We start from the raw sequence: 22,014 nt of genomic DNA on the forward strand, positions 1-22,014 counted from the left end.
GCGAGGCGGGCCAATGGGCGCGCGTCCGGCTGCCACCTCCGACGCTCCCGCTCTTCAGGCCGCGGTGCAGCGATCGGAGCGACCCGGGCCGCCGGGCGCCCGCCCAGGTGAGTGCAGCCGCGGCCTGAGTGCGGGGCGGCGCCCCGGCTCCCCCGACAGGTCCGGACGGCGGAGCGCAGCGGCGCTTCCTGCCCGGGCGGCCGCGATGACCACGACCGCAGCCGGGAGGGAGGCAGAAGGGGCTGCGCCCTGCTCGTTCCTGCTGCCAGTTCGGGAAAGAGCACGGCGCGCAGCGACCAGGGGACACCCCCACCCCAGCCTGTGCACCGGGCGTGACGAGGGTTGCTGAACGCCGGCGGGTTCCGAGGATCGCGCTGGGCGGAGCCCGCGCGTCCCTCCTCTGGGCAGTGGTGGGAGAAAATCTGCTTGTGGTGGGATTAGCGCAGGCAGATGGTCAGGGCCCGGCGCTCCGACTGTGCTACTGGTGGCTGGCCAGGGGGCCCACCTGTCGCCTAAGTGCCCGGAACCCGAATGCCACCAGCTATTGGGCAGGGGGTTATCTTCAGAGCGGCAGGCCCAGGGCCTTCCTGCCCCAGGAGCCGGGCGGACGCTGCCCGGCTGGAAGGGCTCTGCTGCCAGGCACATCCTGCCGTTTTCTTCCGCCTCTTTGGACCCTGACGTCGCCTTCCAACAGCCCCCGCAACTGGCAGGCAGTAAGCCACCTTAGTCGCACAAGGGGGCCCCAGAAAAACGAACCCGTAGGCAACCTTTCGGGAAGGATCCCAAGGCAGACGCCGGGAGGTAAATGCTTCAGGAACCTCCTTGGAATTATGACCCTTCCCCCACCCCACTCCCACCTCCCTTCGGCACCTTTGATCTCTGAAGAGACCTGTGTGAATTAACCCGAGCAGAAAGGCAAGTGGCTCTGAGGGTGATGCGGTTCCGTCGTGCCAAAGATCTTGGTGAATCCGAAGTCGCTTTTTTGAAATATGTTACCCCCATCCCTTCACCTACAAAACAAAGACCTGCTAGAAGGGGATTAATCACGGGATTAATGCTCCCACCCTCCTTTCAAGAGCCCTCCAACCCAGGGACCCAGTGTCACTGACAGGTCACCAGACCACCTCACACCAGGAGGTGGCCTGTGAGGAGTGGGGTGGCGCCCCGGCAGAGGTGGAGAGGAGGTGCAGCCGACCTAGGGGCCGTGTTCCCCCCGGGTCATCTTTAGCTGGGAAGGGACTGGAGCCCAGGCCCCACTCTGAAGGGAGCTTGCACACCCCGCCCCCGCCCCCGCCCCCGCCCCGCCCTTTGTCTGCAGCAGAGTCTTCCGTTAGGTAGGTGTCCCGAAGGTTCAATTGTGTCTATAAGGAAATTAGTGCTTAGTCACTTCTCTGAGGGAAAGTGTATCAGATACACGTCCAAGTCACCTTTCCTGGAGCTCAACCTGCAGAAGGAGCCCGACTTCACTGGTCTCTCTGCAGTGAAGAGTCAGCTAAGGGACAGCTTTGAAGACTGGATTTATATTAAAATAACACCATAGGGAAAAACATTCCCCCCGCCCTCCCTCCAAGAAACCCTTACTTTTTCCCCAGGAATGTATGATGAGGGTTTTCAAGCATACAGACAAGTCAAAAGAATCATACAGCAAACGCCCACCACCTGGCCCGCCACCTAGATTCTGCTGTTGACTTTTTACGATGTTTGCTTTACCACACACCTACCCACCTGTGATGACCTGATGCAAACCTGAAGCCCTTAGCAGTCGAGTATTTGGCTTTCCTGGAGCAGTATTTCCATCTTCGCTCAGGGTGATGGCTATTAAGTGGCAGTTATTATCCGCAATTTTGGTTGAAGACCCACTGTGCGCAAAGCACTGTTAGGTGCAGGGCAAATGAAGAGACTGAAGACTCAGGCTGACCAGAAAGGGCCTTGATTTTTGTTTTGTTTTGTTTTTAAGAGATAGAAGATAAGTGGCAATTATGGGAGCAAATGCCAAGTAATGAAAGGACATCAGTAGCATTCCCGAGTTCTTGCTGGGGACTGAGCAGATTCACGATATAAACTCTATGCCTGTATTATCTCATTTAATTCGCACAACGACGTAAGTGGGCCATGAGTCCTTTTTGCCTTTTACACATCGAGGAACTGAGGCACAGAGAGAGGTTAGCTGACTTGGCAGTGCTGGACAGAGGGGTGGCCAGGACATGAATTCCAGCAGTCTGGGCTCGGGGGGCTCTGAGCACTCTCGGTCATGGTGAAGATGCCACAGCGCCATAGCGGGCCCTCGGTCCTGACCCGGGAGGAGTGAAGGGGTACCTGGGGGTGCCCACAGGGGGCCCAGGGGCCCCAGCTCCAACACCTGGATGTAGGTAACCGGTTTCCAGATGGCTCCAGAAGGCTGGTGTTCCGACATCCCACGTGTCTGACTGGGCGCCGGTGCCCTGGGCAGACAGAGGGAGGCTCTGCAGCAGCTCCCCTGGGGTATGTGTGCACCCCTCTGCTGGTCAGGCTCCCTCCTCTCACCTCCCTCCACTTCCTGTCCTCTCTGCTTCCCTTCTTCCGGTTCCTGATTTTTCTGTCACTTACTTTCCAACTCTCACTTCTCTTTCTCCTTGGTGTTCGTAAGACACTGTTCTCAGAGAGCCTGTTTGCCCATGGCAGATGCTCCTGGTTTCAGATGCGGCTTCATGTTGCCATTCCAGTCACCAGCTTTCTGAAGCGCCCATGTGCCTCTGGCTCGCGGAAGGAGCTACCTGGCCCAGCTCAAGGTCCCCAGACTCCGTCCCCTGCTAGCTCTGCTTTCCAAACCAGACTGGCCTGGCTGTGTCCTCACCTTTAGGCTCTTCTGTCCACCTTGGCCGTTGGGCAGGCTTCAATCTTGGGTGCGGGAGAGCTTCTCATAGCCACACCTCCTGCCACACTTGTACGACGCTGCCTGGCCAGTGGGTCTGGCCACGTGGCCCTGCTATGGTGGGACGCTCATCCCTGCCAGGAGCCAGGCGTCCGGGAGTTACGCCCCAGGGTCAGCAGTAGAGTCAGCCCTGGCTGGGGGGGGGGTGCCAATGGCAGACTGCAGAGTTGCCCCTCCCACCCCCTGCCAAGCAGAAAGAAGAGAGAGAAAGGAACAGGAATAGGGGAGAGCAGAAAGAGAGGGATGGGGGAAAGAGGGAGGTGGTCGCACAGGGAGGGTAAAGACAGGACCCCCACACCCCTGCCACATGGCCGCAGGGCCTCTGCGGGACCACACGAAGCTCTGGCTGGGGTGCCGGGCCCATGTAGTCACCCCCACCAAACTCATATAGGAAGGTCCGGATGGGACCAGCATGAGGGAGGGGAACCTTCCACTGGGGTGGGGGGCACAGAGGCCTCCTGGGGAGGCAGCAGGACTCAGGTATGTTTGGGGTTCCACAAAATCTATGGCTTTTCACTTATTTTGATACAAAAGATCGGAAGGCAATTTAACTGAATAATAGTATTCATAGCTTTGGGGAGGGAGAGACTTGGAGGTCACATTTTCTTCTGTGTACTTTCTTATGCGTGTGAAAGAACCCCCGCAATAAGAGGGACACACAGACAAGGACCGGAAAAGGGCCCTGGACTGGAAGCTGGGCTCCACCTCTGAGGCATGGGGCAACCACTCATCTGCCATCTGGACCGCATTTCACCACCCGTGGCATGAGACTGCCCCAGCCGGGCGTTCTCGGGCCCTGCCTGGCCTGGACGTCCCTGGGGCTGGGAGGCTGCAGCTGGCGGTGGCACGACACTGACCCTTGCCCGCCGTCCCCGGTGTTCCCGCAGGCGCCGCCATGCCCAGCTCGGCGCTGTGGGCCGTGGATCTCTTCGGGAGGGTGTACACGCTCTCCACGGCCGGGCAGAACTGGGAGCTCTGCAAGGACACCCAGCTGGAGTTCAAGCGGGTCAGCGCGGCCACGCAGTGCTGCTGGGGCATCGCCTGCGACAACCAGGTGTACGTGTACGTGTGTGCCAGTGACGTCCCCATCCGCCGCCAGGAGGAGGCCTATGAGAATCAGGTGGGGCACGAGTGTTTGGGGTGCTGGGATGGTTGGTCGCCTGGGGAACAAAGCCTGCACACCCCAGACTCCCGGCCCGTGTTCTAAAGCTCTGAGTTGCGTAGTGTCCGGGGCCTCTGGGGCCAGATCCTCTGCTGTGTCCTCACCAAGCCAGGCTGGTCAGGTTCGCACAACAGCGGGTTCCCGGCAGTTTTGTGGCAGGTCCTCTGCCCTGTGGGGCTGTGATGGTGGTGTGCTGGCTGACCCCCGAGTTCCGGGCAGGCTCCCCACCCCCTTCCCACCGTGGAGACACACCAGAGGGCCCGCGGGCAGGGGCCTGGCCTCCTCGGGCCAGCTACAGGCCTGACGCCCATGCCCGCCCCCTGCCCTCAGCGCTGGAACCCGGTGGGCGGCTTCTGTGAGAAGCTCCTGCCGAGTGACCGCTGGCCATGGAGCGACGTGAGTGGGCTCCAGCATCGGCCACTGGATGGGGTGGCACTGCCCTCGCCGCACTGGGAGTGGGAGTCCGACTGGTACGTGGATGAGAACTTTGGCGGGGAACCCACCGAGAAAGGGGTAGGTGAACTGGGCTGCTGTCGGGGCTCTGACGTGTGCGGGGAGGACGCTTTAGGCTCTGCCCATCCCCTCAATGCTGTCTCCAGGGCCCGCCCCATCCTGTGGCACCAGCCCTGGCCTGTGCCTTGCATGCTCCCCACTTTCTGCAAGGGATCGGTGGGGGTCAGTGCTGTTCCCCCTTCTGCCTGCTCCCCGCCTTCCCCAGCCCTACCACTTCCTTCCGCCAGAGCCTCACAGAGCACCCTCTTACATCTCAGGGGTGGACATACGCCATCGACTTCCCTGCCACCTACACAAGAGACAAGAAGTGGAACTCGTGCGTGCGGAGGCGGAGGTGGATCCGGTACAGGAGATACAAGTCCCGGGACACCTGGGCCAAGGTTGGCGCCCACGTGTGGCCTGGGGCACGGGGCAGGGCCCACAGCTGTCCCCTGTTGTGAGGATTACGCGGACCCTCATTTCTGCCCTCCCACCTGTGCACAGGGGACCCCACCCCCATGCTGGGACCTGGCCTTTGACTTGTCTTCCAGGAATACTGTGGCACTGCATGCCCCTTCATCTGGGAGACGGCCACATGGGGGAAGTGGGGGACAGACTGGCCCAGGACAGCACAGAACTTGCCCCGACCCTGGTCTCGGGCTGCCCTGTCCCAGAGTGAGGCTCAGCCTGGGCACTGCTTCCTCACCCCAAATAAGCCACGCTGGCCCTTTTATTGTGTTCGTGGCCCAGACAGACCTTCCAGCTTAGGGACTTGAGGCCTGGACTGGAGTCCCTCGTGGCCTTCAATGAGAGGAAGGCCTGGAGCCCGCACCAGGCCTCTCTGGAGGGTCCGCGCTCTGAGAGGGGACTGCCCGCCTGGCCTGCCTGCCAGGCTGGGAACAGCCAGGAGAACGAAGTGACAGCCAGTGGCACAGAGGGACAGGCCCACGCCCTGCGATGGGCCCCCTTTTGGTGGGGGGTGGAATCACGGTGGTCAGGTCACTGCAGAGCACAGAGCCAAGGCCCTGTGTGTGCATCTGTCTTCGTGCTGGAGCAGCGGTGACCCCTTGGGGACAGCAGCTGGGTCCTGGTGGCTGACAGAGGGAGCACAGTGTAGAGGGCACCCAGGGGCGGGGACCCTCTGTTCCCGGTGTGCCTGCTGTGTGAGGTCAGGCAGTGGGGCGCGGAGCTCAGAGTGGGAGGCCCTGACTGAATGAGGGCTGGAGAGCACAGGTCCACCAGGAGGGGAACAGCGCCATCTATGGGCCCAAGTGCCCTCAGGTACTGAGTGCCGCTGCCTTGCTCCTGTTTGTTCCAGATCCCTTCGAAGGACGACCCCAAACAACTGCCTGATCCCTTCAATGACCTCTCTGTGGGCGGGTGGGAGGTCACAGAGGAGCCCGTGGGCCACTTGTCCGTGTGGGCTGTGTCTCTGCAGGGGAAGGTGAGGCTGTGCCCCTCTGTGCCTTAGAGAGGAGGTTGGTGAGGGGGGACGGCTACAGTCAGGAGAGAAGCCGGCCTTCCACTGTCGTCCCAGAGGTGGAGGGAGGGGCAGGGCTGCCCTGAGACCTTCTCCTCACCCCTGTCCCCACAGCTGGGGTCAGCCTGAGCAGGTTGAACGTTACCAGGGTCCCCAAGTCTGTGAACCCTGATGTCTTATCGACCCACTGGGCCTGCTCCTCCCGGAAGCCTGTGACCTCCCACCCTATGCCTGGCCCTCCTCTGAGTCCCCAGAACACCAATCAGTGCCCACCTGGGCTCAGATGCCATCAGTATCGTCTCCTCAGACAGATTCCGAGTTCCCTGCCCACTCCCTTGTGGCACTTTCTCCACAGCAGTCTCTAGAAGTATTGCTGGTGGGTTCAGGTTAAGTCACTGTCTTCAGGTTAAAGAGAAAAAGTGGACATTCAGACATTTGTAGGAAGGGGATGGGCTTGCAAGAGACAGGTGTTCTGAGAGCACGCTGCCACTAGGGGGCGCAGGACGCCGAAGCTGGTGCCCAGGTTCCCACTGGGCACTAGGGCGAGCAGAGGGTTTTCCCAGCACATCTGTCCCTTAGGAAGGCAGAAATCCAGGCGTCGCGTTTTCTAGCAGCGGTGAGGGATCATCTCATCTGGCAGGAGGGTCCCGAAGGCAGTTGGGGCAGGGCGAGGGAGATGTGGACAGTCCCTCATATCCCAGTGCGCGCGCTTGGCCTGTGCGTGGGCTGACGCAAATGCAGCCATGCCCGGGCAGCTGGTGCCTCCACGGAGCCCTGGCCTGACCCCGCTGGACCCTTCCTGTGGGCTTCTCTCGCCCCTCAGGTGTGGTACAGAGAGGACGTCAGCCACCCCAACCCCGAAGGCTCATCGTGGTCACTCGTGGACACCCCGGGAGAGGTGGTCCAGCTCAGCTGTGGACCCCACGACCTCCTGTGGGTCACGCTCTGGGAGGGGCAGGCCTTGGTTCGGGAAGGAATCAACAGGAACAACCCCAAAGGTGGGAGCCCAACACCCCACACTGGGAGAGGGGAACACCCAGTTTCTCCCCAGTGCGCTTGCTGATGGGGACCCTGCGCTTTCTTCTGGGGCCCGGTAGGAAGTTCCTGGTGTGTAGTGGAACCTCCCACGTCTGAAAACGGGATCATGCACGTCTCCGTGGGAGTGGGCGTGGTCTGGGCTGTCACCAAGGACCGCAAAGTAAGACGGGGTCCCCGGGGGCTGGGTTCCAGGGCCCCGTTTCACGTTGAGGGTGGTGTAGGTTTTTGTTCTTTGAACAAATCAGCCAAGCACTGTGCACTGTCTGTGTGGAAGTCCCAGATGTTCGGTGCCTGCAGAATCCCCCCCATATGTGTCGCACCCCCGAAGCCCCCCAGCAGTCCCACCTCCCAGCTCCCGCTGCACGGAAACAGCCGGCCCCTGCTGCTACTACCTGCTCCCAATGGATGCCACTGGTGTCTGAACCAGTGGGAAGAAGGTTCTAGAAAGATTCAGGCAGCCTTGTCTCCTGGAGGGACAACGCCCTCAGCCAGAGAAGGGGCAGGAAGCCACCAGGACAAGTGTGACTGGGGGCAGGTAGCCCTCAGCCCAAGGGTCAGGCGGCAGGGAAAGAGGCACGTGTCCTTCCTTAAAAGATGTGTCATGCTCATTTGTGGCCTGAGCCAAAGGGTCAAATTACTCATTTGTTCTTCTTGCTCTTTAATTAAAGAGAAAAAACAAAACAGAACACCACCCATTTGGGCGGCACTGCAGGGAGGCGCTTACTTCTGCCTTCCCCAGGTGTGGTTCCGCAGAGGGGTCAGCTCTCACAACCCTTGTGGCACCAGCTGGATCCAGATGGTCGGAGAGATGCTGATGGTGAACGTGGGGCTGGGCGACCAGGTGTGTGTGTGGCTTCTGCCGGGGGACTCAGCGTGGGGGCTTCCCGCTGTCCCTTTCCAGTGCCACCACGGGTTGGGGGGGGGGCCTGTGCCTCCACACTCTCCCTCTGTGAGGGCACCCAGCAGGCTGGTTCCACCTGGGTCCCAGAGCCCCCGCCTGTCTTGGGTCACTCCACCGAGGACTGTCAGAGCAGCAGCAGTGAGCGCAGAGCTGGGGGAAGGCCCCACATCCCAGAGACTGGAAGAGTTCTGTTGGGAAATAGTTGGGGGAAATCGGATCTCCAAGGACGAGACTGGTCTTCCCAACTTTCTAGACACAGCGTCTCTGAAACATCACCTTGCAGTTCACACAGCATCACCTCCCCCTCATCAGCATGAGGTTTGGCAGTTTTTAGGGCCCAACATGTAGAAGTGACACGTGACCCGTCCCTCTGTTGCACTGTGACAGAGGCTCTCCCCCAGGGCGCTGGCCCTCCTCCCAGTGCCCCAGTGTGCTGGGTGACACAGCCGTCTGGCGCACACAAGACACAGGGTCCGAGCTCGGAAGCCAGCCTGCCATAGCCAAGTGGTGGAGACACCAAAGCCCCCCCAACAGGGCCACCGCTCTGCCAGGCCCTGGGCTGGCTGGGGCCCTTCAAGCACCCCAAGGCTGGGCTCAAAATGAGTTGCTCCCTGGACCCCTACCCCGGCCCTCCAGCTGCCCAGCATGCCCCCCTTCCTCAGCACCCACGGGCAGAGGGGCAGAGACCTCCTGGCCACCTTTCCCATGGAAAACGAGGTCAGAGTCAGGGAGGTTATTTTGCATCTTAAAAAAAGGCCAAGGCCACTTTCTGGGTTCACTGGGGAATAGCTTCCGTCCCACCAGAGACAAGATGGGGACATGAGTGGATTCCATGTCCCAGCGCAGCGCCCACCGGGGCCACCACCTCCTCTGGCCCCTGTTGCCTCAAAACCCTGGGTCTGCTTCTCCTGAGCTTCGGCTCCCTGAATTTGACTTCTGCACCCACCCTGCAGCCACGCACACACCCCACTGCATGTACAGACATGTCCTCCAGCCTTCGGGTGCTCTCCCCCATCCCATCAACCCCCCAGAGGGAGGGGAGCCCCCAGGTCTGCACTGGCCTCCCACCCAGCAGCTCTCTCTGTCCCAGGTCTGGGGAATTGGCTGTGAGGACCGGGCCGTGTACTTCCGTCAGGGCGTCACCCCGAGCGAGCTCAGTGGGAAGACGTGGAAAGCCATTGTCGCCAGCCGAGAGTGTGACCGGTCACACTCTGGCAGCTCCTCAAGTCTCCTCAGGTGATCCCGGAGGCAACAGGGCAAGGAGGAGTCGGCGGGGCAGGCTGCCCGTGGCCCCGGTGGGCAGTGTCTGGAGGAGGCTGCTACCCACGCTGTCAACAGGGCTGAGCCTCGTCTCAGGCAGGAAAAACCGCAGCCTGTGGGGTCTCCCCCCGCCTGGGCCCGGTGTCCCAGCTCGTCCCAAGGGTGGGAGGTGGGAGGTGACAGGTGAGCGAGGCTGGGAGCCATGGGTTGTCCCTGAGCAGGACTGGTCTGTTGGTTCTGGAGCCTCGAGGTCTGGGAGGGAGAAGGCTTCTTTGCAGGGTGGACGCGCAGGGAAGAGGGCGGATAGTCCCCCTCCTCTGGAGCTGGGCCCTCAGACCTGGGCGCACACGGGACCCCTCTGGGGCCCTGTTCCCTCAGCCAGGCCCCGCCCCAGGGCTTCTGTGCCAGTAGGTCGGGTGGGCTGAGACTTTGCACTTCTTGCAAGGTCCCAGGTGTGCTGCAGCCTTGGGGACTTCGCGTTGAGAGCCCCAGCTCTGTCCACCGGCCGTGAGGGTGCAGGCAGCCGGGGTCGCCTCCACTCTCCAGGGCAGCACCCCCAGCGCTTGCCTGCCCGGTCGTGCGGCACCTGGGACCTCGGCACAGTGTTCCACACCCCGCCATGTTCCTGTCTGCAGCTGGGGGCCTCCCAGACCCTGGTCCGCACGCCTCTGCTCCCCCTGCCTGGCGGTCAGCACGCTGTTGCGCCAACAGCCCAGAGGGCCGGGAGGCCAGCCGGGCAGGTTTGCTCCCACTGAGCGGAGGCTCCTGTCTCCTCAGATGAGCAGGACATTGGAGTCAGCTGAAAAGCTTCTGAAACCTCTAATGCCCAAAACCTGCATGGCCTTGGAGTTGTCAAGGGCCTCTTCAACACAACACCTAGAGCATGAGGAACAGAAGGGTGGATCGGACTTCCTCAGAATGAGGCGTTTACTGCACCCAAGGACACTACTGGGAAAGTGCAAAGACAGTCCGATGGGAGGAAGTATTTATTTGCAAACCACATATTGGACAAGGGCCTGATATCTAGGACACACTGACCTTACCACTGACCACAAAACACGAAGAACCCAGTTTTTAAAGGGCAACGGACTAGAATGGACATTTGCCCCAAGTGGATGTGTGAAGGGCCAGCGAGCACAGGACAGTCATTAGGGAAACGCAAACCAGGACAAAGTGAGGTGTCGCTGCACGCCCACCAGGACAGCCATCGCCAAGAAGACAGGAAACGTGGGGACGAGATATGGAGAAACTGGAACTCCGTCCTCTGTGGGTAGGACAGTGGGCTTTGGGAGCAGTCTGGCAGCTCCGGAAGGAGCTAAAGGCAGAGTCGTGCCGTGGCCGGGCGGTTTCACCGCTGGACAGGGACCTGAAAGGCGCCCGAACAAAGCCACGTGCACGAAGGCGTCGCTCACAATCGCCAAACGGCGGAAACCACCCGGTGTCCCCTGGTGGGTGACTGGACAAATACAAGTGGTCTCACCGGACACCATCACACCGGGTGCAGGGGCCAGTCACAGAGGGCCTGTGTCGCACGAAGCCATCGCTGGGAAGTGCCCAGAGTAGGCAAACCCACAGAGTCGGAAAGCAGATTGGTGGCCGCCAGGCAGCTGAGCTGGAGGAGGACGGAGAGTGACTCAATGGCAGGGTGTTTCCATTTGGGGTGATAGGAAGGTTCCGGAAGTAGCTGGTAGTGGTGGCAACACAACATTATGAATATACTGAGTGCCGCTGCATAGTATGGTTTCAAACGGCAAACTTTCCATCACGTGTATTTTGCCACAACTTTTAAAAACGGTATTACTGCCAGACCTCCACATCCGGGGAGACAGGGTTTGATTGCCGTGGGTGAGGTGCCAAGTGCCCCACTCCCTGCACTGGGCACAGAGGCTGCAGCTTGCCTGGGGGTCACACAGGGGGCGGAGCCGCTGAGCCAGGCCTCCTGGCTGCACACGTGCCCCTCCCACCAGGGAGTCACAGCTCCGTCCCCTTTGTCCCCAGCGCTGGCTGCTTCTTTGGCGACGAGGTGAGGGGCAGTGGCGATTCCCGTGCTCCGAGCGACACAGACACCTCCTCGGAAGCCGAGAGACCAGGCCCTGACCCGCCTGTCCCTGCAGAGTCTCTGGACAGTCCCCAGAACCTCGAGGACAGCTCAGCCTGGGGCTCAGGCACCAGCAAGACCACAGAGCATGCCTTGGATGGTGCCGGCCCAGCCGACCAGACCCTCGGGCCCGAGCCTTGCCCTGGCCCAGCCTCCACCCCGGCCGAGCTGCCCTGGACCAATATCGACCTGAAGGAACCCAAGAGGGCGCCCAGCCACTCAGCTGCTGGCTGTCCCGAGACCACCAGCGTCTCCTCTCTGGGGCTGCTCCCACTGGGCCTGGAGGAGCCCTACGGCGCCGACGACCACCCGCTGTGGGCCTGGGTGTCCGGAGGAGGCTGCGCTGTGGAGCCCCATGCTGCACTCAAGTGGTTCACCGTTCCGTCGGGTGAGGGCAGGTGTTGGGGCCCATTGCCGCAGAGGGTGCTCCTGCGAGAGGAGGGCAGGCGCGCTGCCCTGTGCTCCAATGGGCTGTCCAGCCCCTCTGCCCATCCTAGCAGCGGTGGTCATTCCAGGCCGAACGCGGGAGACCCCCAGGGCGAACAATGTGGGGTGGGCCCTCGGGCATTGCATGGAGTTCATAGCTTTCTGGCGAGAAAGGGCCAATTTAAAAACAACCCAAACGCTGGCCCACTGCCCAGTGCCGGGCGGGCCGGACACCTGGCCCTGAGGCCCCTGTTGGCCCGCAGGCCTGTCCTCCTCTGTGCAGATGCTGTCCCTGTCCATCACGCCAGCCCAGACCGCCGCCTGGCGGAAGCAGATCTTTCAGCAGCTCACCGAGAGGACCAAGCGGGAGCTGGAGAACTTCCGGCACTACGAACAGGCCGTGGAGCAGGTGGGCGGTCACTGGGCGTATTTTTTTCCTCTCAGGCATTTACTTATTGAGTGCTTACTGAATACCAGCCCTGAGGTGAGGTAGGAGAAACAGATGCATACGACCTTCGTCTATCTGTCTCAGATGGGAAGCCATTCATTCTCGGTCCTTCTAGGTTCCAGAGCAAGAAAAGGCCATTCCTTTATTCATCCGCCCAGAAGAACTCCGTTCAGGCCCCACAGTGTAGACCTTGGGACCCGGAGAGCAGAGCAGGCTCAGCGGGGGGCGCGGGGGGGGGGTGGAGGGGGTGATAGGGAATCGCACAGGCCTCTCCCTGACGGAGGGATCCCCGCATGCCAAATGGTGCCGTGTTTTCTGGAGAACTCAGGACAGGTGTGGGGCTGGTCCCGGGTGCCCTCAGGCCGATCCCGCCGCCAGAGGCTCGGTCGGGCTGGGAGGTAGAAGTTACAAGCAGCACACGGCTGGGCTCATCCAGAGGCCCTGGCTGTGACTTGGCTGGTGGCCCAGATGCATCTTGCCGGTGGCCAAGCATGGGGCCTCCGAGACAGGCCAGCGTAGGCCCAGGCTTTGCTGCTGACTTACTTCGTGATGGGAGGCCGGGCACAGAACCTCCCCGAGCCTCAGTTTCCCCATTCAGAAGAAGCGGTAGCAGTGGGTCTCGCAGGCTGTTACGGGGAGACGGCCCCGCTGGCCTCCCGGCCCCGTCGGTAGCATCACTTGTCGTGAGGTTGGGAGCTGGGAGCTCCAGCCAGGAGGCCCCACGTGCAGTGGTGTAGGGACTGAGGCCAGGGTGGCCATGGGGTGCTGGGGACTGGGCACACCCGGGCCCGAGGCTGGGGACCAGGGGCCTGCCTGTGACTCTGCCGGGCCCCGGGCCTGTGCCACAGTCGGTGTGGGTGAAGACGGGAGCCCTGCGGTGGTGGTGCGACTGGAAGCCCCACAAGTGGGTGGATGTCCGCGTGGCACTGGAGCAGTTCACAGGGCATGATGGAGCCCGGGACAGCATCCTCTTCGTCTACTACGTGGTCCACGAGGAGAAAAAGGTGCGGGCGTGGGCAGGGCGGGTGGGTGTGGGAGCCTGGGGTGGGGGTGCAGAAGCCTGGGACCCTGGCCCCGAGGCGCTCAGCCTAGGACCGAATCTGGCACCTATGAAGTGCCGGCCCCAGGTGACAGAGTCCCTGCCAGTGGTGGGCAGGTGTGTGGCAGCCCCACAGGGACATCTGGGTCTGAGCCGCTGACAGGCTCCCGTATTTCATGGGAGATCAGGCCCAGAGATGAGGCCGCTCACCCCTCCAGGGCTGGGGTTTGAATGCGGTCAGTCCGGTTCTCCAGCGCCCTTGCCGTCCTCAGAGATGGAGCCAGGCGTTTGCTCAGGGACTAGGCCTCCACAAGCGCCGCCAGCGCCTACTGTGCAGACCGGCAGGCCAGGGCCCTGAGAGCTGTGGGACTGGGGAGACCTGGGCCGCCCTTGTCCGTCCTGGTGACAGCCTCGCCGCCCGCCCTCTGTGCGCAGTACCTGCATGTGTTCCTCGCTGAGGTGACAGCGCTGGTTCCCGTGCTCGGCGAGGCCAAGCACTCCTTCGCCCTATACACCCCTGAGAGGACCCGGCAGCGGTGGCCGGTGCGCCTGGCTGCCGACACCGAGCAGGACATGAACGACTGGGTGAGTGGGCGGTGGTCCCGCAGGCCAGGGGTCAAGGGGCAGCAGACTCAGGACACTCCAGCCTTGGCCTGCTGCCCATCCGCTTCCCAGCGGTGACCAGCCATCTGCCCACGCCAGCTGGCCCTGCTCAACCTGTCCTGCTGCGAGAGCCGGAGGGTCCTTGGCCGCCCCTCCCCGGAGGCCATCTGGTCTGTCACCTGCAAGGGGGACATCTTCGTGAGCGATCCCAGCCCAGACCTGGAGGCCCCTGAGCACCAGCAGCCCTGCGACCAGATGTGAGTCCGCTGTGGCCCGGGCGGGGGCAGGACTGGGGCCTGGCGCTCCCGCCCCGAGCAGCCCGGGCTGTGGGTCCACAGGGAAGGGCTCCCGCAGGCCTCGCCTCCTGCTGGCTGGGCACTGAGTCTTCCCGGGCCTGTGCAAAGACCCCCAGGAGGACCAGACCCCTGGTTGGCTCGGGCAGGTCACCCCACTGAACAGTTGCTGCATATCAGGGATAGGAGGGAGTTGGCTTTATAGGTGGCATTTAAAACCAGGAGATGGCAGGAGGCTGCCCACAAGGGCAGCGCAGAGTCCTGGGGCATCCGGTGTTCTGGGGGCGAGCAGTGGAGGGCCCTGCAGGGAGCATGGTACTCCCAGTCTGCCCCCAGAAGGTCGCCCAGAGCCCTCGAGGACCAGGGAGACACACATAACACCAGGAGGCCCTGCCCGGGGCAGAGAATGGCCGTGTCTGTCTGCCCTTTGCTCATCTGCTCTCTGAGGGCCTGCGTGCCGGCGCCCTGTTGAAAAAGACCACCTCTGGTGACAGTGGCAGGGCATCAGGCACAGGGGCTGGCCCTGGTGGCAGCTGCGCCCTGTACTCTGCCTGCCCAGAAGGGCTCACTGTCAGTCAGGCCTCGCTGGCTCGGGTGTGGCCCGTCCAGCAGTGAGGCGCCCCACTCCCCGCTGTGGCACTCCCGCCCCAGGCCCCAAGGGCTCTGGAGGGAGACGGCTGTAAGGCCCCACTGGGATCACTTTTCCCGCCCTCTCTCCCCTCCCCCAGGTTCTGGCGGCAGATGGGCGGCCACCTGCGGGTGGTGGAGGCCAGCAGCCGGGGCGTAGTGTGGGGCATTGGCTACGACGGCACAGCCTGGGTGTACACGGGCGGCTACGGCGGAGGCTGCTTCCAAGGTGAGGGTGGCCAGAGCCCTGAGGCTGGCCAGCCCGGCCCCCCGCCCTGCCACAGCCCCCCGGGCCATCCCCTATCGTGCCTCTGGCTTCCCTGACCCACACCGGAGCTGCTGTCGAAGTCAGTATTGACACTCACTTGGCAGCTGGCTGACAGGTGACCTTCAGCACTGCCAGCCTCTGGGGAGGACGGTCCCGGGGCCAACCCAGGAGGTGTGAGAGCTCAGAGACCTGGCCTCACCTCCCGTGTGCCTCCCTGGCCTTGAAGCTTCTAGAAAGGCGGTGGCCAGGCCTCCACCATGTCCGAGCCGTCATTTCTCAGGGTGCAGGCGGGCAGCCCGGGGACTGGGTCTCCGGGTGCCCAGGCCCTGATTCTGGCTCCTCAGTAGGTGGGTTGTGCCTTTGGGGATGAGAGCCCTGGGGGCTCCCCCACCCCAGGAAGCAGAGTCCTTCCATCTCCTTCGGGGAAATGCGGGCAGAAACGAGCACCGGAACGGGGCATTCCCCGCCGCACGCCCCGCTCTGGGGGTGGCTAATGCCCTAGAACGGTGTGGTCCACCAAGACCGTAGGGTCGCAGGTCTGCACAGATTCAACTGCTTCCATGTTTGTGAGGCAGGAAGTACCTTTGTCCCCTTTTACAAATGAGGAAATCGGGGCTCACAGGTTTATTGAGTGTTAATAAGGAGTGAGCTGGTTGGGCCTCGCACCTGCCCCTGCCGGGTAAGTGGGCCAGCGAGGTGGGGAGGGGTGCAGCCAGAACGGTGTGAGACAGGAGGGTGGAGGGGGTGTGGGTGAGAGACTCAATGCATCAACGTTGCACAAACCCACAAAAACCGGAGAAAACCCACCCCGGCCAGCCCCCGAGAGACAGGCTCAGCAGGCCCTGAGCCCCTCTTGGCCGACCCTCCAGCCCGACCTCCCCGCCCAGACGGAAGCCTGAGTCCCCAGCAGGCAGGTGCACGCAGCCTGGGTCCTGGCAGCCTCCCCCTCGTCCCCCCGCCCCCGCAGGCCTGGCCAGCAGCACCGGAAACATCTACGCTCAGTCGGACGTGAAGTGCGTGCATATCTACGAGAACCAGCGGTGGAACCCCGTCACGGGCTACACCAGCAGGTGGGCTTGCCTCACTGGACCTCACTGGTTGCAGAGCTCTCCTCCTGAATCTTTAAGTGCGACCCGTATTCTAAAACCTCACCTGCTGAGAGGCATGAAATGCGCAAGACATAAATGCGTGACAAAGTGACGTACATCGGCCTGTGCGCGTCGCCAGACCGATCCGTGGATAGGCGGGTGTGGGTGGAAAGCCAGGTGGGCCTCCAGCCCTCGCAGAGGCCACAGCCCTCGGTGGGCTGCGGTCCAGGCCCCCTCGTGAGGTGGGGTCACCCTAGTTGTGGTCCCAGACCTGGGCCAGTGCGCCCCTTCAGAGATGCAGGGGTCCCGGTGCGTCTGTCTGTCCGCCGCTGGCCGCTGCCTGGGCAGGAGGCGCGTCACACTCAGCCCGCCTGGTCCTGCGCAGGGGTCTGCCCACCGACCGGTACATGTGGAGCGACGCCACGGGCCTACAGGAGCGCACCAAGGCTGGCACGAAGCCCCCCTCTGTTCAGTGGGCCTGGGTGAGTCCCGGGCGGCGGGGCGGCGGGGCTGGGAGTGGAGGGCCCGCCTGCACTGACTGCCCCTTCCCCAGGTTTCCGACTGGTTTGTGGACTTCAGCGTTCCCGGGGGCACTGACCCAGAGGGGTGGCAGTACGCCAGTGACTTCCCTTCGTAAGCATCTCTCTCTCTGCCTCCCCGGCTGGCCCCTCCTCCCCCTGCCAGGCGGAGCCCCCACCCCGGCCCTGCCCCCTCAAGCACCCGGGCTTGGCCAAGGGGCAGGCCTTGCATGCCATGTTAGCTGCCAGCGGGGTTTGGGGCCAGATGGAGAGGTGTGGAGGGGCCCAGGTGATCTCGGCTGGCGCACCCGGCACCTGGCCTCGGTGGATGGGCTCAGGGAGGACTCCATAGCTCCTCCGACACCTGGTTGTGTCCCCTCTCTGCCAGGCCAGGGTCATGGGAGGGCGAACCAGGAACCTAGAGCGCTGGGCTGAGACAGCCTTGGGGAGCTTTGGGCCAGACCCTGGATGACGAGCCAGGGGCCCAGCACGAGGGAGAGGCAGAGACACGGGGCAGCTTGGGCGCAGCATGGAGGGAGGCGGGCAGTGATGAGAGACACAGCCGACAAGCCCGCTGAGCTGCGAGCCACGACTTCTAAGCCAACCCAGCAAGGTGACGGTGTCACAGGCCTCGGGCCCTGAGCTCAGCTGTCCCTAGAAGGGAGGGCCCAGCCTGGGGTGGCAAGGGCTCAGAGCTCCCTTAGCAGAGCGCACCGGTCAGGAGCGGCCACGTCCGGGCCCCAGTGAGGCCCGGCCAGGCTAGCGGTGTCTGAAGGATGAGCGTCACATCCCGTGACACCTGCTGCCCTTTGAGGCCACTGCGCAGCTCACAGAGGCTCCACGCCCTGGAACAGTGGAGAGAGAATGTGTGTGTGTGTGTGTATGTGTGTACGTGTCACTTTCCAGAAACTTCCATGGAGTGGTCTCGAGTTCAACTTCTTCCTCTTGCAGTTCCTATCACGGGTACAAAACCATGAGGGATTTCGTCAGGAGAAGGCGCTGGGCCAGGTAAAAGGAGCAGAGGTAACTGGGGGTGTGGCCTGGCCCCTCCCCCGCCAGACCTCGTGGCCTCCGACCTCAGTCCCAGAAGAAGGAAGGGGAGGCAGAGGGGAGGGGAAACAACCAAAGTAAATGTCAGCCCAGGAAGTGCCCGCAGGCTCCGGCCTCTGGTTTCTGAACGGTGTGCTTTCAAGAACAAATAGGAGAAATGTCATGTCAGCCTCTGCTTGTCAGCAGGGCGGGCGGGCCAGGAGGCCTGGCTGGGGGCAGGAAGGGGGCAGGGGCTGGAGGGCAGGAAGGGGTGCTCACCCAGGCGCTGGAGGTGGGGGGGAGGATTCCTGGCCTCCTCAGGGTCCCACCGAGGCTGCCTTGGGGAGAAGGGCAACCTGGTTGCGGCCTTCGTTTGTTAAGGGCAGGTGGCCAGGGCGGGGGCCGGCACTAGCCTCAGGGTGCCCAGGGCTGTGCTGTCTCCGCCCTACAGAAAATGCAAGCTGGTGACTAGCGGGCCCTGGCTGGAGGTGGCCCCCATTGCCCTCAGGGACGTGTCCATCATCTCCGAGAGCCCGGGCGCCGACGGGAGTGGGCACAGCGTCGCACTCTGGGCCATCAGCGACAAGGGGGATGTGCTCTGCCGCCTGGGTGTGTCCGAGCTCAACCCTGCGGTGAGCACCCATGTCCCTGCCTCTGGGGACCACCAGGCCTGCCCACTCTGTGGTCACTCTGGGGTTTCTGACAGATTCTTCCAGAAATAGGACTTGCTGTGGAGTCGGGCGAGGCTGGGCCACCAGGCTCTGGGCAGTTGGAGCTGAGGGTGGGGTCGGCGTGCGGCACCACCAGCTCCTGGGACCCCAGGGCCGGGGCAGCGCTCAGCGTCCTCCTCCCTCGGCCCCCAGGGCTCCTCCTGGCTGCATGTTGGCACCGACCAGCCCTTCACCTCCATCTCCATCGGGAGCTGCCACCAGGTGTGGGCGGTGGCGAGGGATGGCTCTGCCTTCTACCGGGGCTCCGTGTCCCCCTCCCAGCCGGCTGGTGAGTACCACCCGCAGGAGGACCCCCGCCTGCCGCCACCATGCTGTGGTGGGGGTGGGACTGGTCAGAGCGAGGCTGCTCGTGCCTCCACTTGCAGGGCAAGCTGGTCGACAGGTCTCCTGATTTCCAGTTCAGTTTCAGGAGCATTTCCTGGAAGCCACCTGTGGACCAGATGCTGGGGGCACAGCCGGGATCCCCAGAGGCCACGCCCCTCCCTCTGGGTCCTGGTTGGGGGCAGTTCCCCCTCCCCTCATAGCTGCCCTTCATCGTCCTTGGCGTCCTGCCAGGGTAGCTGGTGCTGGGCACTTTGCATGTCCTGCCTGTCAGGGGACAGGCCGGTCAGGCCCCTGCTGCAGTGGCCACTCCCCGGAGCGCAGGCCAGGCCGGCTTGTTCTTAGACAGTGTGTGGCCTGGGGGAGGCTGGCACAGAGACAGACAGACGAATCAGTGGCAGCTGGTGCATCATGCACCCCACACAGGGTTGAGGGGCTGGGGTTGGCACAGCGGCCACGAGGCTGGCTCTCCACCACAGGCCGGGCAGACACCTTTGTGCCCTTGTTCCTAAGATCAGCCCCTCCAGCCCTACCATCTGTGATTTGCCACGGCCTCTTTGGGGCCTTGGGAGAGGCCTGGGTGTTGGAGCTCAGCAGGGCGCACCCAGCCACCTTGTGAGCGGAGGCGACCGACTCCCCAGCGCCTGGGGCCATGGGTTTGGGGTTTCCCTGCACTTCCAAGTCCGGCCTCCCGTTTCAGGCAACTGCTGGTACCACATCCCGTCCCCTCCCAAACAGAAGCTAAAGCAGGTGTCTGTGGGCCAGACGTCCGTGTACGCCGTGGACGAGAACGGCAAGTCATCCCCGGCCCCCGGGGCCACCAGGGCAGTTTAGGGATCCCTGACCACCCCGACGGGGTGAGACTGTCACTGGCCCCCAGGTCCCTGGCACAAGACCTTCATAAGCCACCATGAGAGGCCACCCAGCCTGAGGTCAACCTCCAACTAGGTCCCTTCCCCATGTTCCCCAGGGTGGGGGACACAAGCCCCCCACAGGTGGTCAGCCCTGCCCGGGTCTGGGGTAGAGGGCACAGTGCCAAGTTCTGGGTCAGGCTGCGCAGCAGGGCCTGTGCTGGGAGCATCTTCTAGAAGGGGCCTGCGAGCTGGGAGCCCCTCAGCAGGGGGCTGGGAGGTGGCCACGTGGCACTGCCTCAGGCAGCTCTGTCACCGGCTCCCTTTCCCATTGGGCCATTGTCCCCACTGAGCAAGGTGAGAAAATGGCAGGTGCTGGACAGGGACCCAGGGCTCCGGTCCCAGGCCCGTGCTCTATTTGTGCAAAGAATTCCTTGTCCGAAGTTTCTCATGCGTAGAAAGCAGAGAAGGTGCCAGCCCCGCCCCGCCCCGAGGCAGAGCTGGCTGCTCCCAGCCCCTCCCTTGCTGTGGGGGCCGGGGAGCACCAGCACGCGTGGGGACAGATGGGGGAGGCGGGTCCCCGGCCCTGGGCCTCACCACAGGCCGTGCCCTTCTCTCCACAGGGAACCTGTGGCACCGCCAGGGGATTGCACCCGGCTACCCGCAGGGCTCCAGCTGGGGGCACGTGTCCAACAACGTGCGCCGAGTGTCCACGGGGCCCCTGGACCAGGTCTGGGGGCTGGGGGGTAGGGGGCAGGCACTCACCCTGGGGTCAGGGCCTTAGGGGGCTCGGGTTCCCGCTGGTCTTCCTGTCTCCCCACTGCCGCCCCCACGGCACCGGCGCAGTCAGGGCTGGGCCTTCAGCGGGTCTGCCTTCTAGGTCTGGGTCATCGCCAACAAAGTCCAGGGGAGCCACAGCCTGAGCCAGGGAACCGTGTGCCACCGCACAGGCGTGCAGCCCCTGCAGCCCACAGGGCAGGGCTGGGACTACGGCATCGGGGTGAGCCAGCCAGCGGGGGTGGCCGCTCGGCCCAGGGCTGCGCAGGCACGCTGTGTGTGCTTGGGCCCCCTGGGCTGGGACTGGCCTGGGTTGGCGGGAGACCAGGCAGAGCCCTCAGGAGTCCCCGGACCCCAGCCATGTGGAAGGATGGTCTCTGCTGCCCTGGTGACGTAGCTCTCTCCTTGCAGGGGGGCTGGGATCACATCTCCATCCGGGCCAATGCCACCAGGGCCTCCAGGAGCACATCCCAGGAGACAGCTGGCGAGCAGGGGCTCCCCATCGGGCCCTCGGGTGCGGCTGGTGCCCTGCAGGGGGCCATGGGCCCCGTCTGCTGCTGAGCACCCCCTTCAGCGGGAAGCAGGAGCGGAGCCTGTGAGCCTGACCCTGCAACCTGAGGGAACCCGGCCTGAGGTCATGGCGTCAGAGGCACCAGAAATAGCCCAGAAATGTGAAGCATTGTGGACGGCCCCGACTTGTCCCTGTCAGCAAGGAGGGCAGTGGGTGGGGACCCCTCACCCAAGCCTTTCCCACCAGTCCCTCCCCCCACTGCTGCCCGCCTTTCCAGGACAGAACCTAGAACCTGGAACCTTCCAGGAATGCTGGCCCTGGGAAAGCAGAGCCCACGGCCGCGGGCTTAGGGCCACTGTTAGAGCCATGGTCCCAGCTCACAGCAGGGCCGCCAAAGGGTCCAATTCCAGACATTAAGGAAGTCGGCAGGTCAGAAATAAGTGCTGGAGGGCGCCCTCCCCAGGGGGACGCGGCTTCCCCCTCTGTAGGTGGACAGAGGCCCCTGGGGGCCACCCCGTGGCTGGGAGAAGCTGTGGAGTGCCTCAGCTGGCCCCTCCCCAAATGTGTCTGGGGTTGGGGGTATCTTTTACCTCTGATCATGTTGCAGGGGGAGGGGTGGGTCAGAAGACACCTCCCAAGCAGCCCCCTCCTATCCTGCGGCTCCTGGGCTGCTTTTTAGCCGATGACGCCCCATTTGGTGAAGTCCCGCGTTTGCTTGCTACAACCGGACACTGCCTGGGAGCTTCTCCCGCACGACTGACAGGGTTCAGTACCTGCTTTGGGGCGCCTTCCTGAGGGGCATTGGAGGGAGCCAGCAATCTGCCTTTGCAGGTGGGACCAGGAGACGGGAGGCTGGGCGCAGGGCCCAGGTGGACCTCGGGGGAGGGGCGGGCGCAGGTCTGTTTACATCCGGTCGTCAGGGTTTGCGGGCGGGCGTTCCGGGGCTGCTCAGCAGCCCCCTGTCCCTTTGCTGTGACTCTTAGTTGGTGGAGCAGCAGCTGAGTCTCTGCTCAGCATCGCCAAACCATCTCGATTCCCCAGATGCTTTATTCAATAAAACTCACACCAGAGTATAAATGATGAGCCTTTTTTCCCCCCTATTACGATTAAAACGCGGTTTCCCCTGCCGGCACGCACGGGGC

General features: G+C 63.2%; 1 protein-coding gene across 4 annotated transcripts; it reads left to right on the top strand.

Annotated features, from left to right (window-relative positions):
- Window positions 1-14: 14 nt before the first annotated feature.
- Window positions 15-21,958, top strand: TECPR1 (tectonin beta-propeller repeat containing 1). 4 transcript variants are annotated; one of them, XM_053926363.1, is made up of 25 exons: window positions 15-107; window positions 3,799-4,031; window positions 4,404-4,586; window positions 4,844-4,966; window positions 5,884-6,009; window positions 6,869-7,043; window positions 7,143-7,243; window positions 7,823-7,924; window positions 9,075-9,220; window positions 11,243-11,730; window positions 12,032-12,177; window positions 13,065-13,220; window positions 13,691-13,840; window positions 13,958-14,115; window positions 14,880-15,007; window positions 16,014-16,116; window positions 16,520-16,616; window positions 16,688-16,767; window positions 17,604-17,660; window positions 18,133-18,313; window positions 18,545-18,680; window positions 19,434-19,526; window positions 20,208-20,314; window positions 20,465-20,584; window positions 20,773-21,958. In XM_053926363.1, exons 2-25 carry the CDS (start codon window positions 3,807-3,809, stop codon window positions 20,920-20,922), a joined length of 3,531 nt encoding a protein of 1,176 aa, XP_053782338.1. In that variant the 5' UTR covers window positions 15-107; window positions 3,799-3,806; the 3' UTR covers window positions 20,923-21,958. The 4 variants fall into 4 exon arrangements, with proteins under 4 accessions (XP_053782338.1, XP_045040944.2, XP_024432861.2 ...); XM_045185009.3 differs by lacking the exon at window positions 15-107 and adding an exon at window positions 234-801; XM_024577093.4 differs by lacking the exon at window positions 15-107 and adding an exon at window positions 1,381-2,101.
- The last annotated feature ends 56 nt before the right edge of the window (window positions 21,959-22,014 follow it).

This window comes from Desmodus rotundus, chromosome 6, assembly GCF_022682495.2.
Source record: "Desmodus rotundus isolate HL8 chromosome 6, HLdesRot8A.1, whole genome shotgun sequence".
Classification (NCBI taxonomy): Eukaryota; Metazoa; Chordata; class Mammalia; order Chiroptera; family Phyllostomidae; genus Desmodus; species Desmodus rotundus.